Source organism: Pempheris klunzingeri, chromosome 4 (genome assembly GCF_042242105.1).
Source record: "Pempheris klunzingeri isolate RE-2024b chromosome 4, fPemKlu1.hap1, whole genome shotgun sequence".
Taxonomy (NCBI): Eukaryota; Metazoa; Chordata; class Actinopteri; order Acropomatiformes; family Pempheridae; genus Pempheris; species Pempheris klunzingeri.
The window spans coordinates 11,219,506-11,242,115 of NC_092015.1; the positions used below are offsets into that span (position 1 = coordinate 11,219,506).

At 39.9% G+C, this 22,610-nt stretch overlaps 1 protein-coding gene across 2 annotated transcripts; it reads left to right on the top strand.

Annotated features, from left to right (window-relative positions):
• Positions 1-3,263: 3,263 nt before the first annotated feature.
• On the top strand, positions 3,264-21,930 carry smc4 (structural maintenance of chromosomes 4). 2 transcript variants are annotated; one of them, XM_070829196.1, is made up of 24 exons: positions 3,264-3,407; positions 4,875-5,032; positions 6,024-6,214; positions 6,795-6,986; positions 8,027-8,203; positions 10,313-10,477; positions 10,964-11,091; positions 11,310-11,450; positions 11,932-12,082; positions 13,740-13,904; positions 14,047-14,280; positions 14,428-14,613; positions 15,204-15,365; positions 15,483-15,708; positions 15,825-15,901; positions 16,847-16,999; positions 17,183-17,309; positions 17,415-17,604; positions 19,299-19,443; positions 20,017-20,190; positions 20,339-20,521; positions 20,628-20,860; positions 20,947-21,130; positions 21,612-21,930. In XM_070829196.1, the coding sequence occupies exons 2-24, from the start codon at positions 4,885-4,887 to the stop codon at positions 21,774-21,776; spliced, it is 3,897 nt and encodes a 1,298-aa protein (XP_070685297.1). In that variant the 5' UTR covers positions 3,264-3,407; positions 4,875-4,884; the 3' UTR covers positions 21,777-21,930. The 2 variants fall into 2 exon arrangements, with proteins under 2 accessions (XP_070685297.1, XP_070685298.1); XM_070829197.1 differs by lacking the exon at positions 3,264-3,407 and having other exon boundaries at positions 4,742-5,032.
• The last annotated feature ends 680 nt before the right edge of the window (positions 21,931-22,610 follow it).

The following is a 22,610-nucleotide window of genomic DNA, read 5'->3' on the forward strand; positions in this document are numbered from 1 at the left end:
TATACTTTGTGGCAGTGCGTATTAAAAAATTCTGAATGTTCTATGTAATTTCTGGTGGCCTAAAACTGCAAATCAGCATGCTGCTGCTCTCTCCCATTTCTAAATTTGGACAACCCAACAAAAGTGGATTTTACTGGGCCAGCAGGTAGTGAGTGTAGCCGGCGTGTACAGCTGTACTGAAGGATTCAAAAGAAAAAAAGAACACATTTCAAAATATTATTTCGGTTTCTATTACACGTGCACTCATGTCAACAGTCCTTATCTGTGTAGCCAAACATTGTGTGTGCAATGCTTTTTTGTGCTGATTTGTTTGCTTGTTATAAAGCAGGTGTTTTTTATTATATCTTATCATGGCAGTATATTAACCCTATCCTATTTTATACACGGTTTGTTGAAAAATTCCTGATGATACATCCGTGTGAAATTTATTATGACGCCACAATGTAGTTCCACAGGATAAAAAAAGAATGAGGCTGACAGACTGTTGTTCTAAACAGAAGCTGTGGCGATATCCTTCATGCTTAATTTGGTCCTCTTTGGGACAAGCCTATGTCCTTTCTGGTAGAATGGAAAATGATGCATCTAAGCAATGAAATTATGCTTAGACATGGGGAAACATTAAGCATCCAAAAATAGGGAAGTATTCTTATTAATTAAATGTTTGACATTTGAGAGCACAGATGGAAAATAGTTATAGAATATATTATTACATATACAGAAAAATGAATTTAATATGCTGGCACTGGAAAGGGAGGCTACTAAATCATATAAGGTTAGGAAAAGCCCCAACATTAATAAAGAGTCCTCCCACCCAATAAAACCCTGCCTGGCAGCTAGACTGCTCTCTTTTTAACAATATCATGCGGATCTCTGAGAAAATGTCAAATATCCAGATTTCATCCAGATTTCAAAAATTGTGACAATGTGATTGTCATATTTTGGTTTTCAATCAAAACCAAAAACTTATTCCAAGCAATAACTATAGAAATAGTGATATTTGTAACAAGGCAAAAAGCAGAAGAAAGCAGCAAAAGTGAATCATAAGAGAGTTACAGAGTACTCTCTGGTCTGCCAGAGAAAATTGCTGCTTCAGTTTGTGGGTGTGTTTATGCAACCCTACACTGCCATTACTGTTGTGACCACACATTGCCTGCAATAACAGTACCTCCATATTCTGTGTGTTTATATCTAATATAGGCTGAAGAAGAGGCATAAGAGGCCATGTGGATGCATGTCACACAGGCAAATGTACAGATTCAAAACAAAAATACACCCTCTGTGATTTGACATTGAAGACCTAATGAAAACAAGAGCCGACTCACTCATTACTGTGATAAAAATACCAAAAGTGAAATTGTGAAAAAGTACAGGCTTTTCTCGAGTTCTCTCAAGTATCAAACTGGCAGAGACAATTTCTCTTAACCATCAACAACTACTGAGTTGTTGCCTAATTCTTCTAAAGATCAAGCGTGACACTATCATCCTACTCAGAATAAAAACAAGGAAAAAAACCCAGAGGCAGACAAGAGAAATAGTGAAACATCTGTTATGGTTAGTTAGGTCAGTTAGCGCATGAGCATTTCTACTCTGCATGATAATGTAACTAATTTTATTTCCCTGTATAGACAGAAGACAATCACTGGTCCTTGTCACATGGCTATTCACTGAATGAAAAATGTGTGAAACAAAACTGACTCCCTGATTTTAGAGAATATGGAGACTTGCCATCAGTGCTGGTGAGGACAAATATCTCGCTCTGGTTCTGTTTCTTGCCACCGACGGTTTTGGGGAACCAGTGTAGGTCAATGGGGTAAATGTCCTCTGGCAACCTAACAACCAGACTGGTCTCACTGGTCAGCAGGTTCCACTTGAGGATCTGGTGGTCCTCCCCGCATGAGTACAGCTCATCTGCTGTGGTCCAGCCAACACAACTCACAAGTTCTTTATGTGATCTGCTGTTAAGGAAAGTGATCAAGGTGAGTTATTAATGAACATATTCTAATCGATCATATGGAATGACATTGTAACTTCTGCAATAAGTAAGATCTTTTAAACAAAGGAATCACCAGATTGTATATTTGGTACTGGTTAAGTGTTAAGTGTTGTAGTGCTAACAGTGATAGTGGCAACAATAGCAGCAATATGTTTTTGACTTAATATTTGAGCTACACAAAAATATAAATATAAGGCTGTATAGCCAACGACATAATAAAAAGGATATGTTTGGGTTCCTGCAGCAGCGATGTTTTCAACCTCATGATGGAAGTTTGCTTTGTTGATCCCTAAACGAACAAGAAATAGTTAGTTAGACTGCAACTCTCATACTAAAGATCCTTATATCACACTAGTGTCAAACTAACACACAGAAAGACACAATATAGACGATAAAAGCCATGAAACTATGAGCCCGTACCGTGTAAATTAGCTGCTGGCATTCTCTGGTAGCTGTAACAGTGAATGAAACTAGCGTCTGCAGTTGCTACGGTACCTGTCACTGTTGCTAACGTGAATCCTCAGATGTCCCCGACTCTTGCCTGTGACTTCAATGCTAATGTTAACTTGGTTAAAACAGACATTGTTCTATCCTTCCCGACTGTACTGTAGGTCAATACGCAGTGTAGGCATGTCATTTCCTCCAGCAAAAGATGCATGAATAGTCGACACAGTGCAGAGCAAGCCTATCCATCACTAATCAGCAACTTACCGCTAACGTTTTCAGAAGCTAACCTTTGGTAGCCATTTAATCTGGGTCATAAACAGCTTGAAAAGTGAGCTATCGCGAGAGTTGGAAGTCTCGTTTTATTGAAAACGGATATTTCGAATTATTAGTAAGTGCAGTGTGACATCTGTTAAATATATGTATTTAATAGGACTCATTAAAATGAAAATAAAGCAGCGTTGATCGTCGATCTATCGGAAAATATTTCTTAAAAAATGTAAACTGTTCTTCCGGGCGGGACTTGGTTCTACTGTAACCAGGCAACCGTTTGAACACGTAGAAACATTGGGCTTTGAATCTAACAATAATCTTAAATAATATACAACATAGTTGAGAAATGTTGCTGCTTCCTACGTTTTTGTCAGATTTTCTTGTCGTATGATTATCGTTTGTTTGCGGCGAGGCGGAGTTGGCTTCGTCCCCTTTTTTGAATTTTGTGTTTTTTTCCCCTGCCCTTTGAACGTTCCATGGTGCCTTGCGTCAGTTTGTAACGAATTTGGTTCGACAGCACAGTTTAGGCGCCATTTACAAGTTAGAGTTTTCAATAGGGGAGCGACTCGGAATGACACGGGGCTAATTTCTGTGGATTATATTTGCCAAATTTTGGATTAACGTTCACTTTTTTTTCGAAATCGTGATTTGGGTCGGAAAGGAAGACACTTGGCAGACCGTGCCCATATTGTGGAAGGTACATGGAGACGTTTTAGCTGAAAGTACTGACTGGGTTTCGTCTATTTCCTGAAACGCATAACGTTAATTCCAAACCAGACTTGACATTAACAACTCGTTAACTCAAGTTTTACCATTCGCTACGCTGGAAAACTTACTGTCAAACGTTAGCAACATTTCGGAGTGTAATGAGAGTTAATCACTTTCTTTCCTTGACTTATATTTAACGCAAAATTAGCCCTTTCGTAGACACACACCCCTAACAGTAACATGCAACTTTTTCGATTGTCTAAGCTAATGTTACTGTTGCTAAACTTTTAGCTGCAGTAATTGTGCCTGGTTAACTACCTATCCTAGTTTTAGCCTAAATTAGTCGGGAAAACGCGAAGTTAAGCGTCACTTTCAATTCAAATAACGCTAATTTGAACACACTAAACGTTGCGTTAATGTTATAGATCCGCAACGCACATCGGTTTGCCACTCAACATTAGCCATTACATTAGCTTTAGCTTTGCTGCGTTATTAAACATAAGACAGTTAGCCATAGCAGCTAACTTAACGTTAACAGTAGCAAAGTGAAAATAGCGCAGTAACGTGGCATAGCAGACGCTACGTGTTATTTTTTTAATCTAGTGGCCAGGCTAGCGTTACCAAGTAGCTTCGCTGGCAAACATATGTGTAATTAAAACGTTACTATTGGTCCAACGTTACCGTAAAGTTACATTGGTCTTTTGAATGTGCTTTCCAATTAGATGGCGAGTTAGGTCGTCCCATGTACACCTCCGCCCACAACATGAAAGTTAAGGGGATTAAAGTTAATATTAGTGTCAATCTGAGACTCGATCAATTTAGGACGCTGTTTTTACCACCGACCAGAGAGCGTGTTTTGTTGCGTCTATTCATTAATGACCATATAGCATACGATAGGCTGAAGAGAGAACTTAGCTATTTGCGTATCGGCTGAATATGTTTTCCATTGGACCTTATTTTCGTGTTTTTCCCAACATTGCGAGGGACATTAACCGTCCCAACTTTGTGACGCGCACATGTAATGCTTACCGTAAATACAGAAGGACACTCAAACCAGTCTGTCACAGGGGGAGGCCATTCATTTTACTGTTATTTGAGTTTAGAGTCAGAGTAACATCTAATTCGCCACAATCATCTTGGAGATGTGCAGCCTGATCGCAGCCACCTCTTCTAATGTTATCAGGCCGAGATCCTTTTTTAATACCTCACTTTGTGCAGGTCATACACACTCTTATCCACGTTGTTACTTGAGCTATTGTTGTAGAGAAAAAAACGTGTGTTACCCAGTGAAAAATATACCGTCTAACAGTTTCATGGGCGGCAGTGAGATCTGACTGTGGTAATGATTTAAGCCTGACAACGGTAGCTGCGTGTGACCGACTGAAAGTGGAGTTGGGAGATTGACAGGCACAAAAACCACTCATGGATATTCCTTTTTTACCAATGACCCCTTCAGATTTCAAATCATGCCATCTAAAACTGCAAAGAGCTCCACTGCCTCCGCCAAGCCAAGAGGGAAAGGGTCGCAGCCTCGGGATGACTCCGAAGACGAGCTGGATGTACCCCCTCAAGAAACCAACTCCAATGGCCAAGAGGAGGCACCGCCGACAACTGGCAAGTAACAAAGGGTGTTTTGGTGTCTGTGAATCTAAATAAGTTGTGCTCACTCAATGGCGTTGCGTGTATTGCTGTATTGGTAGTGGCCAATTGGCACAGCTGTGAAGCGTTTTTTTCTTACTTAAATCTCAACACGTAGTTAGAATGGCTGAGATATTTTTTTCTAAAGTGTCAGTCATCAATAAATGTCTTATGATTTTTGAGATGGTTTTGATATCGTCGAGTGCACTTCTTTCCCGGAGCTTCTCAGCAAACGAGGTAATTTATTTCGGACAATGAAGTGTTTTATGCAGTAGACCAAAATGGTGTTTGGCTTAATTCTTATAACTGGATATTTTATCATTTGTATATCAGTTTGTACGCGAAGCTAAAGATGCACATAGGCATTAAGTAGTGTTTGTGCTCTTTAGTATACGCTGAAATGCCTCTCTGGGTGTGTGGCTGCAAGAATTTAATTTACAAACATCGACCCCTTAGCTTGTTTATGCTTATGTGAGCACAATAGATTTTGGACAGGTCGTTGTGGCTTGGTGTGATGGCAACATGATCGGGTTTACGTTGCACATTATCATCACAAAACAAGATTTTCCCTGTCTGTGTTTTGAGTGCAGTTCAGCATGAGTGAAAACGTGACGTTGATGATCGAAATGTGCACTTTAGTTATTTATTATCGACGAAATGAATGTGGCGCATCCACTGTCACGTATCAACGCTTCTCGTGGGGAGCGTTTGTATATTAATGTGGGTTTGTTCATAAGCGGCCATGGTCTCTTTTTTTCTTTTTTGGGTTGGCTCTTGTTTTCAGAACAAAGAAAAATAACGCCTGTCAACTTTCTCGGGAGTCGTTGTTTGACTGCTGTTGTAACTTGCTGCCTGTGTTTTGTTTGTTTGTTTTTTTGCTCCTCCACCCCTCCCCCACGCACCACTGCCCCCCACCTGAAACGACTCGCACAGAGGAATAAAAGTTGTACTTTTTTCTGTGCCACAGATCCGTCTCACGGGGAAGCTGCCGAGGCGGCTGATAATCGAAGTTTGGAGGAGATTGTCGGTAGCATCCCTCCACCCCCGCCCCCAGCAATGACCAATGAACCGGGCGCTCCTCGCCTGATGATAACACATTTAGTTAATCGCAACTTTAAATCATACGCAGGCGAGCAGATTCTGGGGCCTTTTCACAAGGTACGACCAAACATGGTTACAAATGTCAACCCTGCGTGGGAAATCTTTGTTTATGTGTTGTGCTAAGCTCACAGATTTCCCCTCATTTGTAGTGTTTCTCAATTTTATTTTATTTGTCTTACATTTCATATTGAGCAGCTGTAAACTAGTTGCCTTGGTTAGAGATAGACACAAAAAGTACAAAAATACTAAGGACACTGCATTATAACATTTATTTAATTTTTAGAATTTTTTTTTCAAACTGGAAAAAGTCACACTCCTCCATTTTGATTTAGTCAGTGTATTGTACAAGGGATAGTGATCTAATGATGTGCTGACATTTCCCTCAAATTGTGACTTTCTTTAAACTTTGTCTTTTCACATTTTTCTGCTCCCCTCATTGCTCTGCAAATATAGGTATATTAAAATAAATCTTAACTACACCCACATGGAATACAGTCACTATCCCATTGTTACTATGCTGATAATGTTAATATAAGGGCTGTAATGTTATGAGATGTACATTATTTGTTTGTGGATGCTTTATGTTTTATATAATTAATTAATTTATATTTTTTTTCATCTTCTCTCTCTCTCTCAGCGCTTTTCCTGCATCATTGGTCCAAATGGGAGTGGGAAGTCCAATGTGATAGATTCAATGCTCTTTGTGTTTGGATACAGAGCTCAAAAGATCAGATCGAAAAAGCTCTCAGTGCTGATTCACAGCTCTGATAAGCACAAAGATGTGCAAAGCTGTACTGTGGAGGTGCATTTTCAAAAGATTATTGATAAGGTACATATACATATTTCCCTATATCTCATATAGATTCACATAACACTCACTCTGGCCTCTCTGTAATTACAGTTGCACTGTCTGAATTGAAAGGGTTGATTCTCTGGTGGACTGATATTTTTCTTGAATTTTAGATATTTTTTATTTCCTAAATGCTCATGAGTCAATATTGCTGTACACATATCACACCAGTGAATAAACACAGACTCAAATCAGTCGTGAAAGTTACAACTAACACCCACATATGTAATAGTCAATTCATAATGTGCTAGAACTGATTCCTCTATTTTTGAATAATTTTTAAATGTGCCACTTAAGTGACTAGGCTCCACTGACATGAATTTACTGTGAAATGTCAATAAAATGGGTGTTTGTATAAAGAGGGGAATTTAGTCTGTGGCACTAGATCACAAATTACTTTAAAAATTGTCTATGGCTTAAAAATTTTGAATAGAACATGTTTCTATATTTGATCTGCCACAGGGGGTGTAAGTTTTGCCTTGACCACTGTTAAATATGTCTAAGCCTTTCTGTTCGGTCCATTAGTTCACAGTAAATTCAAATTAAGTTGTTAAACAAATGGCATACTTTCATGAACTCTACAGGCTTTACAATCAGCCATTTCTGAAACCTAAAAATAGTTTTTAAGAACTGGTGTACACAACCTGAATTATTAGAGCTGTTTTTAAAATTAATTCACTTTTAGGCAAATTACTGACCTTTTTGCATTGCATTTCTAATCTCATTATCTCATATAACATGTTTAAATTCTATAAATGCAACAGGATACAATACACTTGAGTATTGATGTGGTTTATTTACATGTTAGTGTAGCTGGTCTAGATTGGTTGTGTGCTTTTTAAACAAACCCTTTTTTAAATAGTTTTTTTTTAATGTGGGATGTTTCTCTCTAATCACCCTCAGTGGATTTGTCAGTATTATTAGTATTATCATTTGATGTGTAGAGCTGTTTGAGTTTCTCCTGAGCTGTTCTTCACTAAGCTGCTCTGTGTCCTCTGCCCCTCCCCCCTCTGAGCCAGGAAGGAGATGACTACGAAGTCATCCCCAACAGCAAGTTCTATGTTTCCAGGACTGCCAACAAAGACAACTCCTCAGCCTACTATATCAATGGCAAGAAAGCTACATTCAAAGAAGTGGGGGCTTTACTCAGAAGCCATGGTATTGACCTAGACCACAACAGATTTCTGATCTTACAGGTAATTTTATTTTTTTTTATGTAGTAAACTCTTCTACTTCTAACTCTTTTTTTTTTTTTTTTTTTTTTTTATTACCCTTGCTGTGACCATCCCATTCTGTCAGAGATTTCCTGCACTTCGTTTCTTTGCCCATTTCCCAGTCCACTTTGAGTCAAATGTTTCATGGCTGCCTTGAAGCCATGCCTGTCTGTAGGAATAACCTGTTGCACTGGAATTGGAAAAGAGCGAAAGTGTCCTCTGCCAGCCCTTAGACTGCTATAGCAGCGCATCATGGTTTGAAACAATGTGGAAAAGGTGCGAACCATTATTTGCTGCTTTAGAATTTTAAGGAAAAAAATGCAATTTTACCAGTACATGGACCTGGACAAACTCACATTTTGTAGTGGGGGAATCTGTGATGGGTTTTGACCACCAGTGGGGACAGGTTGGACCTCTCCCCCCTCCCTCCCTCTCTGTCCCATGTACCTGCCACGCTTTAGCAGCACGTAAATATTGGCGTGTGAGAATAGACCCCAACCCCAATATTAGCAGTGCTGCTTCAGTGTGGCTGGATCAAACACCCTCCATTACCATGGCTTTGATATTGGTTCAACATTTTCTTTGCTTTTTTTTTTACCTCCACTGTGAATGTAATGCATTCCTGTATATTTTTAATTTATTTTTCCTCTTAGATTTTTTAAAATTATTATTATTTTTAATTTAGCATGACCCAGTTCACTAGTTTACACTCCTGTCCCTTCTGATTGTATGTGTAACCTACCCACCATTACTGATTAACCCAAGGCTTATGGGCTGATGACTCATGTCAGAGTAGAACAAAATGGCTGGTTAAATCTGTGTTTTTCAATAAAATTTTATTTCATTATTTTTACAGTATGGGGCAATTTCAGGTGAACACTTAGTTTCTCCCCTCAACTGTGGTTTTGTGGTTAGTTGGTTGATTACATGTGTCCTGCTGTCTTCTGTGCGTGCATGTGTGCGTGCGTGCGTGTGTGTGTGCGTGCATGTGTGCGTGCGCACAAGTCTATTCTCACTCTCCTTGGATGTTAGATTCTCTGTCTATAACATGGCTGTATGGGAAGAGGCTTTAACTTGTTCTTCAAGGTCACTTTTCCAGGCCTCTGGCTAAGGGGAAGCTGTCTATTTTGTGCACTGGTCAGAGCAGAGGATGACGTGGGATTCCCCCCTCCTCCTCCTACTGGCTTCTTCTTTCTTTAATACGTAAAAGTAATATGTGAGCTGCCGTTTTTCACTGCATATAAATGAAACATAATTTGAGACTAAGGTAGTTCTTACAATATCTTGATTTAAATTATGTTTTAACTTTTATTTATCGTTATTCTTAGCCAGTCTATCTTAAAAATAAACAAAAATGAAAATGAACACATGTTCAGACAAATAATTACACCCAAGAGTAGGCCCATGTTGTATACATGTACAGTATTTGGAAATTCAACTAAGGCGTCGCTACAAAAAGTAAAAATTTGCATGCTATCCAGAGCATTTGTTTAAAAATCACTTTAATTTTGGAAATACTGTTTATTTTTTTTTATTTTTTATTTTTTTTTAAGACAAGTTTTGTAATGTGTAGTGATTGTTGGTAGGATCGGGTGGGGTGGTGAGGCAACAGTATGTCATTACAACATGAAATGTCTAAGTGTTTTGAAGCATGTTTTTACATGTCTGTGATAACACTTTCCTCATTCATCAAAATCAATCATAGCTATTATTTTTTCTCATTGAAGAATGAGGAGCTTTGAAGTATTTTAATTTCATATTTTCAAGCTTAATGTAATGCTGGGATTATTTTCAATTTCTTTGAGTGGGCAAGTCATTGTGTAATCAAAGGGAACCGCTAGAATACTTTTTTGTTACACTGTACATGACTGTATGTGGAATGTGTGTGTAGCAAACTAGCATTATTGTAAATTTAGACTTGTGAATTCAATTGACCACATAGGGGTAATAGTAAGTGATATGGACAATTTTATTTTATCATTTTTACAAATCATCAATCAAGAGTTTTGGTTTTATTATAACTTTTAGCTGTGTTTGATGTGAATGATTGCATGCATGTCTTGTCTATGTGTTGCTCTGGACTCTGCTTAGGGCGAGGTGGAGCAGATTGCCATGATGAAGCCTAAAGGTCAGACAGAGCATGATGAGGGCATGCTGGAGTATCTGGAGGACATTATTGGTTCCTGCCGCCTCAAGGAGCCCATCCAAACCCTGGCTCGCCGCATTGAGCTACTCAATGAGCAGAGGGGAGAGAAGGTGACATACACTATCTGCTCACACACTCAAGTTAACCAACTTTCCTTCCTGTGTCCTGACTTCGTTTTCTGAACATTAAGGGGCTTTCTTTTGTGTGTGCGTTGTGTTCGGAGGCACGTATCTGGGATGAAAATAATACTTTTTTATTGTTGTGTAACTGTGAAGAATGTCAGATAGCAACTACCTCAGTCATGATTAATAGCTTTTCATAGAAAACATTTTTGTGCACTGCATAGATATTAACTCGGAAGACTATCTTAGCATATTGGCAAATTTCCTTTCTTCAATTACATTTTATTTTAATGTAATTTGTATAAATAAATGAATGCTGGAATAGCCTTTATCATATTTATGTGACATCAGAATGGCTGTAAAAATGAAACATCTTTTTTTCTTTTGAATATTTGAACATATAATTATTGTCTAGGATCTATATTAAAGTTTTTTCACATGATATTAAGTACTGCAATCTGTTCACTGTCCTAGCTAAACCGAGTAAAGTTAGTGGAAAAGGAGAAGAATGCTTTGGAGGGGGAAAAGAACAAAGCTGTGGACTTCCTCACCCTTGAGAATGACATCTTCAAAAACAAGAGTCGGCTCTGCCAGTACTATGTGTGAGTGCACCAGCACCATCTCTTTGCTCTGTACAAGACAAATTTAAAAAATGATATAATCTCATTAAATTTCAAGGTAGATTCAACTGTAGTGTAAAAAAAGATAAAATATGTAGAATTGATGCAATTTGTACATTTTTATATTCAGACACCATTTTCATAGTTTTATGTGTACATTTCCACCGTTTTACTGTTTTTTGATATCTCTTGGTCATTAGTCATGATCTGCAGAAGCGGGTGGTGGATAAAGAGCAGGAAAAGCAGAAGATCTTGGAGGACACCAAGGAACTCACTGAAAAAAATGCAAAGATATCACAGGAGATGGAGAAAATGAATCAAGAGCTCAAAAATGTGGAGAAGTAAGGCATTATTTTTTCTCCTGCTTCCCTCTTATTAACCAATGTAACATGCTTAGGAAGTCTAACTTTTCTACTAATTCAATAATTTTGTGGCGGTTGTCAGGGACTTTCTTGCTCTGAACATTTTTGTTTAGAGTCAGAATTGCAGTTCAGGTCTGGATTAAGTATAGAAGTAACACAAATGTTCCTGTGGAAAATAAGGACACCATCAACATCATTTCATAAATGTCTGACTTAATGACCATAAATCATTTTTAAAACGGACAAAATTTCTTTGAAATGAAAAATATGTAGGGACTAAAAACTGGGTGACCTTTAATGTACTATGAGCTTGTTGTGTTATATTGTGGAAACTGAGGCAATTATTCTTTGTTATACACATTGTTTTGTGTAATTTTCAGATGCTCATAGTTTATGTAGTAGTTTAGTTGGTCCCTGATTGACTTGACTGTATCTAGTAAAAATGCTGTTCCTCCACCAGGAAACAAAATAAACTCAACAAGTACATTGAGACCCAGAAGGAGAAGTTCACCCAGCTGGACCTGCAGGACGTTGAAGTGCGTGAGAAGATTAAACACTCCAAGAGCAAGAACAAGAAACTACAGAAGCAGTTGGAAAAGGACAAGGAAAAGGTGTGTTGGCCTTTAAATTGTCATCCACTATTAATGCAGTTTAATTACTTCATTTAACTTGGTATTAGTGTTTGCTACTCTGCAGTATTGGTGATTATTTTACTCCATTCTCACAGTGTTCAGAGGCACACATGCACATTATCTGTCAGGAACATAACTCTAGCCTTTTTTTCATAATTTACAATACATATCCATTAAAATATACAGGGTTGCACTAAGTCAAGACAAGCTAGCACCAGTGGTATGACACTCTAGTGTTACTGTGTGTTTATTTTGTCCTGTGGCCAAGAAAGAAACATGGGCACTAGAAATACAATTTCCCTTGCTTATAGAAAACACACAGGGCTGCTGTTTTGAGGCTTAGAGAAACACATTTGTCAAGGCCATACAGAAACCTACATATAAGTGATAAAGAAATTGCAGAATTAAACAACTACATTTTAATTTCTATTTGTGCCTCGTGTGTTTAGTTTGCAATCACTTAGAATCACTTGTAGGAGGAGTTCCCCCCCCACACAGCATCCCTCATTTCACAGGTTCTTGTTTTACAGTTATAAACACAGCAGTGTACTGTTTCTGTGTTTTCTTGTGCTGTACAGTTAATTTTATGTTGTTTGCCTTTTTAGATTTGTTATTATAAGTGTTATTTGTCACAATAAACATGAATTCTTCAGTCATGCATTTCTAGATAAAGAATGAAAAATGTGGTAGGCTTTAAATTGTATTTATTTTTTCTTGCCTGGAGTAAAGAGAAATCCCCATATTTCATGTAAATTAATTGACATTATCCATAGGAAAAAATATAAGCTCTAAAGACTGGTAACTCAAATTTCATGGCAGGAACGGCTATCTGCCCTAAAGTAGCCACTAGGGGGCTGTGAAGTAACACACAAGTGGATTGTTGGTGTGTGCCTAGTGACAGCCCACTCTCGCTCTGATTCCCTGTTGCTGATGTTCCTGTCTGTCAGACTATTTTTTCTCCATCTTGCACACTTACTGAAAAAGCTTTTCACACAAACCAAGAGTTAAGAGTTCCCTTGTAACTGTAGGTCTATCTCCCATCTCCTTCTCTGCTCTAAACCCCTATCTGCTCCACCTACAACGGCTGCGCTCTGGAAACGTCTTGGTCAGAGGCAGGCAGGCCTCTGGGGAGCAGTGTTCTGCTGTGTGGTAGTCAACTATGGCCTGGCTTGTGTAACACTCCCAGCAGCCACATTCACATTTCACCCGCAGTTAACCCTACAAAACATAGACTATATACACACACACCACTCCTTGCCTTGTTTCAGCCCTGCCAAGCAGCAGGCTGTTGTGCCAGTCTTAACCAGGGCTTGCTCAGTCCTAAGTGTGTGTTTATCGTTGATTACAGTTGTGTGTTTTAGCCTGCTACTGCTACTCTAGTACAGTTGTTTGTAACTGGCACCAGCACAAAACTTATTCATCCCATTTAACTTAACTCTTGTCTCTTAAAGTCATTGATCCCTTTATCTCAGCATCTAATCTAAGAGGTAAAGGGCTGTCACTCTGTATTTGGTTGAAATGTGAATCACTGAATTTTGTTAAACCTAGACAGGTGTGTAGTCACTGTTGGTTGATATCCAGAGTCAGACGCATCTCATCTGTTTTTGTACATTTTCCTGTCTGGCTCTTCTTTCAGCTGGAGGAGGTGCGCGGTGTACCAGCCAGCAGTGAAAAGGCCATCTCTGAGGCAACAGCTCGCAAGGATGAGCTGGAGAAGCAGAAGGTGAAAGAAGAGGAAAAACTTAAGGCGGTGATGGAGAGTCTGAAGGAAGAGACAAGCGGCTTGCAACACGACAAAGAGGTGTGTGTGTATATGATTTAAGATATGTTATTGTTGTGTTATTGGATTCTTGGTTAGTAATTTTAGATGGCTTTGCATTGTTTCTGTAAAATCTCGTCTCGTCACCTTCTAAACTTACCTGACCTATTTTTGTGCTCTCTAGACCAAAGAGAAAGAGCTGATGGAACTCAGTAAGGCTGTAAATGAGACCCGATCTCGTATGGACCTGGCTCAGTCGGAGCTCGACATCTATCTTAGCCGCCACAACACGGCTGTGACGCAGCTCAACACGGCCAAGCAGACACTCCAGACAACCTCTGACACGCTGCGTGAGCGGCGCGCTGCCATTAAAGACCTGGAAGTCAAAATACCCCAGAAGGAACAGGAGCTCAAGAAGGTCAAAACACCCTTAACATTGTTGTTGTTTGAACGTTTACATGGGATATCAGAAACCACGCATTCAGCTGTACTACGTCTGTTGAGCATTGAATGGCATCATTTGTGTGAGCTTCTTTTTGAATGGCTCTTCTTTTTTACTCTGCAGGATGAGGAAGAGCTGGGGCAGCTGATGAAGATGGATAGTGAGACTAGGGAGGTGGTGAGGGAAATGAGGCAGAAGGTGGATGAAGCCAAGAGCTCTCTGTCCTCCAACCGCAGTCGAGGGAAGGTTCTGGATGCCCTGATGCAGCAAAAGAAGAGCGGCAGAATCCCTGGCATCTTTGGAAGATTGGCAAGACATATTAATACTTCAGGATAGCACAGCAACAATTTATTTATCTATTTGTGCACAACAGCTTGAGTCTCATCATTGCCATATTAACATCAGTTTCAACATATCAAACTTATTCTGTTTGACTTAAAGCTGGATTGCAGGACTTTTACATATAAATCAACATCCATTACATTCAAGCCCTTACCAAACAAGTTTACACAGTGCTGATTCAGCCTGTCACCACCAGGTAAATCTTTGCATTTAACAGCATGCCAAAGTTTTAAATCTGGTGTCTGGTGTGACATTTGGTCATCCAGCAATGATTGGTTTGCCAGACCCAAAGGGGGAAGTGACTGTAGCAATGGGAGTAGACTACAGCAACGAGGAGTATGGCGGAAAAACCTAAGAAGCTCCAAGAAAAGTTCTTGATGCTTCAGATAAAAAGAAACTCAAGTAAATAAGTACACATAAAATCAGCCCGTGTCATAAGCCTGCATTGACAGCGTTTGTAAAATTATTTTCTCACCACCAAAAGAGTAAGACAAAAAAAAACACCTGTGTTTAAGCATTCAGTGTCTGTAATGATGAATGGATTTATGTGCTTATAGGGAGACCTTGGAGCCATAGATGAGAAGTTTGATGTGGCCATCTCTTCCAGTTGTGGCGCTCTGGACAACATTGTTGTGGATACCATTGACACAGCTCAGAAATGTGTTACATTCCTCAAAGAGCAGAACATCGGGGTCGCCACCTTCATTGGTCTTGACAAGGTATAAATCATTACTCGTTGGGTCCTCAATCAAGAGAGTGTAAGCGGATGATTTGGCCCGATTGACAATCTCTTATATTGCTGCCCTGTCTCATTTCTTCTCACCTCTTTTGCTCAGATGAAGGTGTGGGAGAGGAACATGGCTCCCATTCGCACTCCAGAGGACAGTCCTCGTCTCTTCGACATGGTGCGAGTGAAAGATGAAAGTGTGCGACCAGCTTTCTACTTTGCCCTAAGGGACACACTGGTGGCCCAGGACATGGAGCAGGCCACTAGGATGGCCTTCCAGAGGGACAAGCGCTGGAGAGTGGTCACCCTGAAGGGACAGATAATCGAGATGGCTGGTGGGTGGCCTGCTTTTTCTGTCATAATCTTACCTGGCTGATCTTTTGTTTTCTCTAGCTAGTGTAGAAAACAGTACATAAATTCTGATTTTACAAGTCAAGTGTGTGCTTTACAGGAACTATGACTGGAGGAGGAAGAGTACTGAAGGGCAGGATGGGCTCCTCTCTTGGCACTGAAGTCTCCCAGGAGGAGGTGAGTGCAAAATACACACATCAGGGTTAGTGTTTATCAGATGTTTTGGAAAAGAAAATTTCTCCTACCTGATTTTGCAGTAGATACATTTACACAACCATGCCCACTCTGCAGAAAACACATTAATCTAATTTGTTCTTAACTAAAAGCTATTAATGCGCCACAACACTAACAATGCAGTTTGCACCACAAACCCAAATATGCTGTATGATAAATAAAAAAACAATAAAATCCTTTAAACTACCATTAAAGATAACCTGAAGGATTCAAATGCATACATGATGCTTGATATTTTGGCCAAATGGCACACAGGTGCAACTGGACCACCACCCCAGTTTTTAACCACAGAATGACATCAGTGCCAGAGCACTGCATAATTTAATATACCACACATTTCTAATACGACTTTGTATACATTAACAACATCACAGATAGGCAAATTAAACGCCATGACTTGTAATACAACTTCTCAACTCAAAAAGATTAAATTTTATATTTTTCAGTTCATGTAAATTATATTCTGTGTGAAGCTTTTAAAGGTGACACCATTTTCTCTGTTTAGTTTGTTTTTTCCTGCATGAAATAATTCTATCGTTCAGTCTTGTGGATGTGACTCTAAACCAGGGGCTGTATTACAGAAAGTTCCTAAGTCAATGGTCTTACCCCAACTTAAGTTAGAATTAGTTTCTTTAATTCCAAATTGGGAAAAATCCTATTTTTCACTCTTCCTATCTTATCTAAAAGACATCATCATTGTCATCTGTACCACAAAACGGTGATGCCATTCGCTCTTAAAGGAGAAGTTTGCTCCTCACTCCAAGTGGGTGAAAAAAGCTTCATAATTAAGTCCTAGTTCCTGCTGTTTGCTCGTCAAGTTTCCTAGAAGGGATTCTGAGGCACTGGACTGCTATTAGTGAGATGATGATTTTCATGTGTTTTCTGCAGCTTGACCGTATGGAGAGCAAGCTGAATGAGAAAGTGTCCAGGCTTCAGGGCTGCCAAGAGAAGAAGCTGCAGCTGGAGGAGAACATCCAGCGCCTGCGGCCGCAGCTCCGGGATATGAAGAACACCCTGGAGAAATACGCCAACAGCATGACTGTACGGCAAATACACCTCTTCCTTTTCATTCTCTCTCTGCCTCACCCATTTGGGTGTATTTGTGATCTAAATAAGAGACATTATAACTCATAACCAATCATAAAATGTGACGGTGTTAACTGATAACTTTTTGCTCTTAGCTCACTGGTGTGACTAAATATTTTTCATCGTTTCTTTATTCAGAAACTGGCTGACCAAGAGACTCACTTGAAACTTCAAATGAAGGAACTTGAGGCCAATGTTATGGCTGCAGCTCCTGACAAGGCCAAACAGAAACAAATGGAGAAGAGCCTGGAGGCCTTCAAGAAAGGTAGGGTCCTTCTGTAAAGATCAAATATTGTTATTAATTTGCCATTAAGTTAATGCTCGATCTCATGTTAGACTGAGCTCTGATTTGTGTCTCTTGCTCTCTCAGACTATGAGGCTGCATCCAGTAAGGCTGGGAAGGTGGAAAATGAGGTGAAAAGGCTCCACAACCTGATTGTGGACATCAACAGCCACAAATTAAAGGCTCAGCAGGACAAGCTCGACAAGGTCAACAAAGAGCTCGATGACTGCTCCTCCACCATAACCAAGGCTCAAGTGGCCATAAAGACAGCTGACCGGTGAGAAAATAAAGCACGTTTAAGCTCTGTAATTACACATCTTTGCTATGTTCATGCTTATGTTTTTGTTTAAAATCAGAGGGATCAGCTACTCTATTGGCTTGATTATAAATTCTCATGTTGAGCTATGATAACATAATATGTTTCTAATACTGGGGAGTACTAAACTGCTTTTCTTTGTCTCTCATTAGTCTTTAATTTTAGTCGTAGTACGAGGTCGTTAAGTTATGCGTTACTGAAGCATCCCAGATTGTCGACATCCCACGCTGGGTTTCTAGGTGTGGTTTAAGTCGCTCATCTGACCCGCCAAGGAAGTAACTGTTTTGTTCTGCTTATGCCAGCATTTGTGTGAGGTCTGTACATCACGTATTAGGAGCATTAGCTTACAGGAACACTCTCCTGTCCTCTTCCTTCTGTTGTCATTTGAGTTAATCAATGTTGTGGCAGTAACAACTAAAAAGGGCATTTAGTCATCGGTATCTGTTGCTGGAACATTAAGATCGATTGTGTGGGCAGGACAGGACAGCCTGGCTGTCTGCTGTAGAAATACAACTTTGGTGGCTACATGGGACATTTGTCCTGCTGGAGGAGCTGTCCAGCCAATTAAGAGCACAGTGGAGCTTATAAACTGAGACACACAGTGGCTCTTAAGTGGTCCAGTACAGCCTTAATGCAGTACCTAATGTCCAAGCTACGTTTCTAACCATCGTTACCCTAACATACGCATCATTCTCTCTCTATTTTAGCCATCAATTCACACTAATACCTGATTTTATGTGACACAGACCACAACAACTGTGATTGGTCGTTGCATCCATTTCTCTGTGGCCAGAGAAGTACAGGAAATTCACCCTCTTTAAGCTACGAATGGTTCAGTGGTGGTACACACCATCTCCTCTGACCTCTTCTCTCTTTCTGCATTTCTGCAGTTTCAATAAAAGTAACTGTAACTAAAGTAACAATCCGCTCAGTTTTAGCCATCATTGTTTTGAAGTATACAAAGAAACTGGAAAGAACTCCTCAGTGGCACAGAAAGCTCACTGCCGAGTAGAGTCTCTGCGGTGTAATTGCAGAGTGACGCAGTCCCTCCAGCGCACAAGTATTAAAGCTCACAACAGTGAGGCCTCTTACAAAGATTACTGCATAGGTTCAACTCAGAAGTATAAATCCAGCTCAAGCAGGTATTTTTCCATGAGGTTCTGCTGTATATGTAGATAATTTTGAGACACATTTTATTGTCTGTATTCTTTCTGGTAGTTAATTTCTGTGTGCCAGTCTGAGTCATCACACAAATGTTGCCACTGATCTGTATTTCTGTTCATGTTGACTTCACTGGCATGCCTTATTAATTTGGGAGAGGGTCTCAATGCACCACTGCAGGGATCACTGTTAGTCTTGTTTAGCAAGTACTATTTATGAGCTGCATCAAATCACTACCATACCTTCGTACAGTTGCCTGACAACAGAAACAGTAAATATGTCTGTTGGAACATCTGGGATGTGCATGCAGTTGTATTGAACCGTAGTGGAAGTGTTGATAAAGGGCAGGGGTCTGTCATGCTGAGAAGCGCTGTGTCGAACAGTGTTGTGTTCTTCTGCAAGACCGAACCTGACATTATCAGCATCACACATTAAACACGACCACTCAGACAGGCTAATAACTGCTTTCCTTGCTGTCCGTGTCCTCTCTGCAGCAACCTGAAGAAGTGCGAGGAGAGTGTGAATCGAGTGCAGGGTGAGCTGGAGGAGAATGAGAAGTCGATGGCTGAGCTCACAGAAAAACTGACGAAACTGGAGGAAGAGGCCGGAGAGATCATGAAGGCCTGTCAGGAGGCTGAGGTTTGCACTCTTTACTCATCATCATGTTTAAGATTTACACGAAAATGTCCAGATATTTGATAACAGTATATCTAAAAGTCCTAGCTCCCTGATCTAAAAAGGCATTCTTGTCAGCAGTTCATTGTAAACTTGGCCTTCTTGCGAAGTAGATTGATAGGACTACACACCTTATCACTTTTATGAGAAAAAGTCCCTCAGAGGAATGAAAAATACAATAAACTGCTTAAATACAGTCCTGAAATGAGTTTTTACACTTTTTGATCAAAAGAAATACTGATAAATTCCACAACTTCTATTTTCATTTTACCAATGTGTTTTAAATGTGTAACTGTCCTGCTTTGGGGCTAATTAAAACAATTTATGTATGTATGATTTCTATCAGATTTTGGCATATCTGTAGATAATTGATCATTCAGGGCCATTTCTTTTTTTGTTTTTTTTTATTAAAGAAGTCTCCTGTCATGAATACTTATGACCATCTGTGCTTTTTTTTCCTGAATCACCACAACCAAATTAATTTTAAATAAACACTGAAATAAGTCGTGTACCTCCGTTTTCTTTCTCGTCCTCCAGGCTGCACTTCCAGAGGTGCAGGAGCAGTATCAGGGGGTGCTGAAGGAGATAAAGGTCCTGCAGCAGCAGGAGCACACACTGCAAGAGGAGTCGCTCAGCGTCCGCCTCCGCATTGAGCAGATAGAAACGACTATCACTGAACACAACAACAAGATCAAACACTGGCAGAAAGAGGTGACGATAACATTATACCGCAACTCATCTCCTTATTTAAAACAGTGTAAAGAAAATGTGTCAATTTGTCATTTTGGCCATGTTCTAATTGTTTAACTTGTGCTAATTTTTCTTTTGTGTCCAAATTATTCTCATCTGTGTTCTTCAGGCCACCAAGCTGTCCCTTCATACCATTGAGGACAAGCCAGCAGAGGAACTTCCTGTTCTTGCTCTTGCTCAACTTGAAGAAATCTCAGATCCCAACGTCATCATCAACAAGATGATCACGTTGGAGACCCAGTGTGCTCAGATGAAGCCCAACCTCGGGGCCATTGCTGAGTACAAGAAGAAGGTATGAACAAATATTTATATTTCTTTGAATGGTCTTTACTAGAAGGAAAGTAAAAGTGAGAAGTGTTGGGAAATGACAATAAAACCATGTTTGTGTGTGTTTGCAGGAGGATCTGTACCTGCAGCGCGTGGCTCAGCTGGACGAGATCACTACAGAGAGGGACCAGTTCAAACGCGCCTACGAGGACCTGCGCAAACAGCGCCTCAACGAGTTCATGACTGGATTCAACATGATCACCAACAAGCTGAAGGAAAACTACCAGATGCTCACACTGGGGGGCGATGCAGAGCTGGAGCTCGTGGACAGTCTAGACCCCTTCTCCGAGGGCATCATGTTCAGGTGAGAGAAGTCAAAAGACCAGCGGCACATTTGGTTCATCGCCGTCTGCTCCGTCAGCTCTGACTTTGTGTCTCTCACCCCTCTAGTGTGCGTCCTCCAAAGAAGAGCTGGAAAAAGATCTTTAACCTGTCAGGAGGGGAAAAGACCCTCAGCTCCTTGGCCCTGGTGTTTGCATTGCACCACTACAAACCCACACCGCTCTACTTCATGGACGAGATAGACGCTGCTCTGGACTTCAAGAATGTCTCCATCGTCGCCTGTTACATTTATGTGAGTATGGACCAGTGTCTTGTGTGCGACGAGATACTGTGTGATCACTGCATGAAGTGATGAAATTTAAGGCTCCACCAGCTCTGGACATTTGTAATAGAAAGCTGGTGTGATACATAAGTCAGGAAGAGCTTCCTCTGACAAACATCTGCCTCTTACTCTGAACTCTTACTGTGCTTCAGTAAGGCACTAAATCCAGGGGATGTAATTTTAGGACCTGTGGAGCGGATCACTGACTCATGAGAGCTCAGTGTTCCTGTTGTGTAACTCTGGAATAATGGAGATCAGAAAAATCACCTGTTTCTTGGAAGCTGGATCAAAACTAAGAACTAAGAATTTAACCGTTTGGCTCCACTGTGTCCATTATTTTTACCAGCTTTTGGATAAGTGATCGTTTCATTAACGTTACAAGCTTACAGCAGCAACAAGTATCTGATCTTCCGTTGTGACAAAAGTCTCAATCAGTCATTTCTCTCTGCAGGAACAAACAAAGAACGCTCAGTTCATCATCATCTCCCTCAGGAACAACATGTTTGAGATCGCCGATCGTCTCATCGGCATCTACAAAACTCACAACACCACCAAGAGCGTGGGAATCAACCCCAAGACCATCGTGTTTAGAGAGCACGACGCCGTCACCGCTTAAACCCCAAGAGCCTCTGCTAGACTCAGGGCAGTGTGACAGCTGTTTTATTTTCCTTTTCTCACACTGTAAATATTCGTATATCTTTTTATCCTGTCCTTTACAATGAAATGCTGCTATTCTACAGTTTCTGAACTAATAAATGTTTTCTGGTTAAGATCTTTTCCTCGATGCCTCAAATGACACTCGTATTTTGAGTTCTTCTCAAAACATTAGAAAAAAGCAGTCGTTGCTGTTTACATTGTGCCACATTATTCTACAGTTTGAAAACATGTAAAAGGTTCATAATGAATTCTGTTTTATTTGCACAGCATAGGTCCCATCACTGTGCAATTTAAATCAAAAAACACTTACAGATTTAGAACTTTATTCATATAGCACCTTTTCAACAGTGACAAAGTGCTTTAAAAAGAGGATAAAAAAGGTAAAGGAAAGCTTCGCAAAATGGTTACCAAATGCTTAAAAACAAACGGTCTGCAGTTTAAAAAAGAATCAGGGTTACATAGTGCCTTTATATCAATAGAGGAATAAAAAAAATAACTTGCAACAGTGCAATAAAACCTAAGTAGAAACAGAACAAAGTAAATGGAGTGATTCACTAGAACATAAAATATTTATATAAGAGTTTTCAGGTATGATGTAATAGGACACAAGCAGCCATCCTGAGCTCCTTAATGAAAAACAAGAATAACACTTTTGGACAAGCAGCATTTATCAGCTTAGAGTGACTGCATTATTATAATTATCATAATTTTGCATGCTGAAAATGTAAGAAAATTTTTTTGTGACTAAACAGGACGCAGATTCCTAAAACTATGTTCATCAACTTGAAGCGAT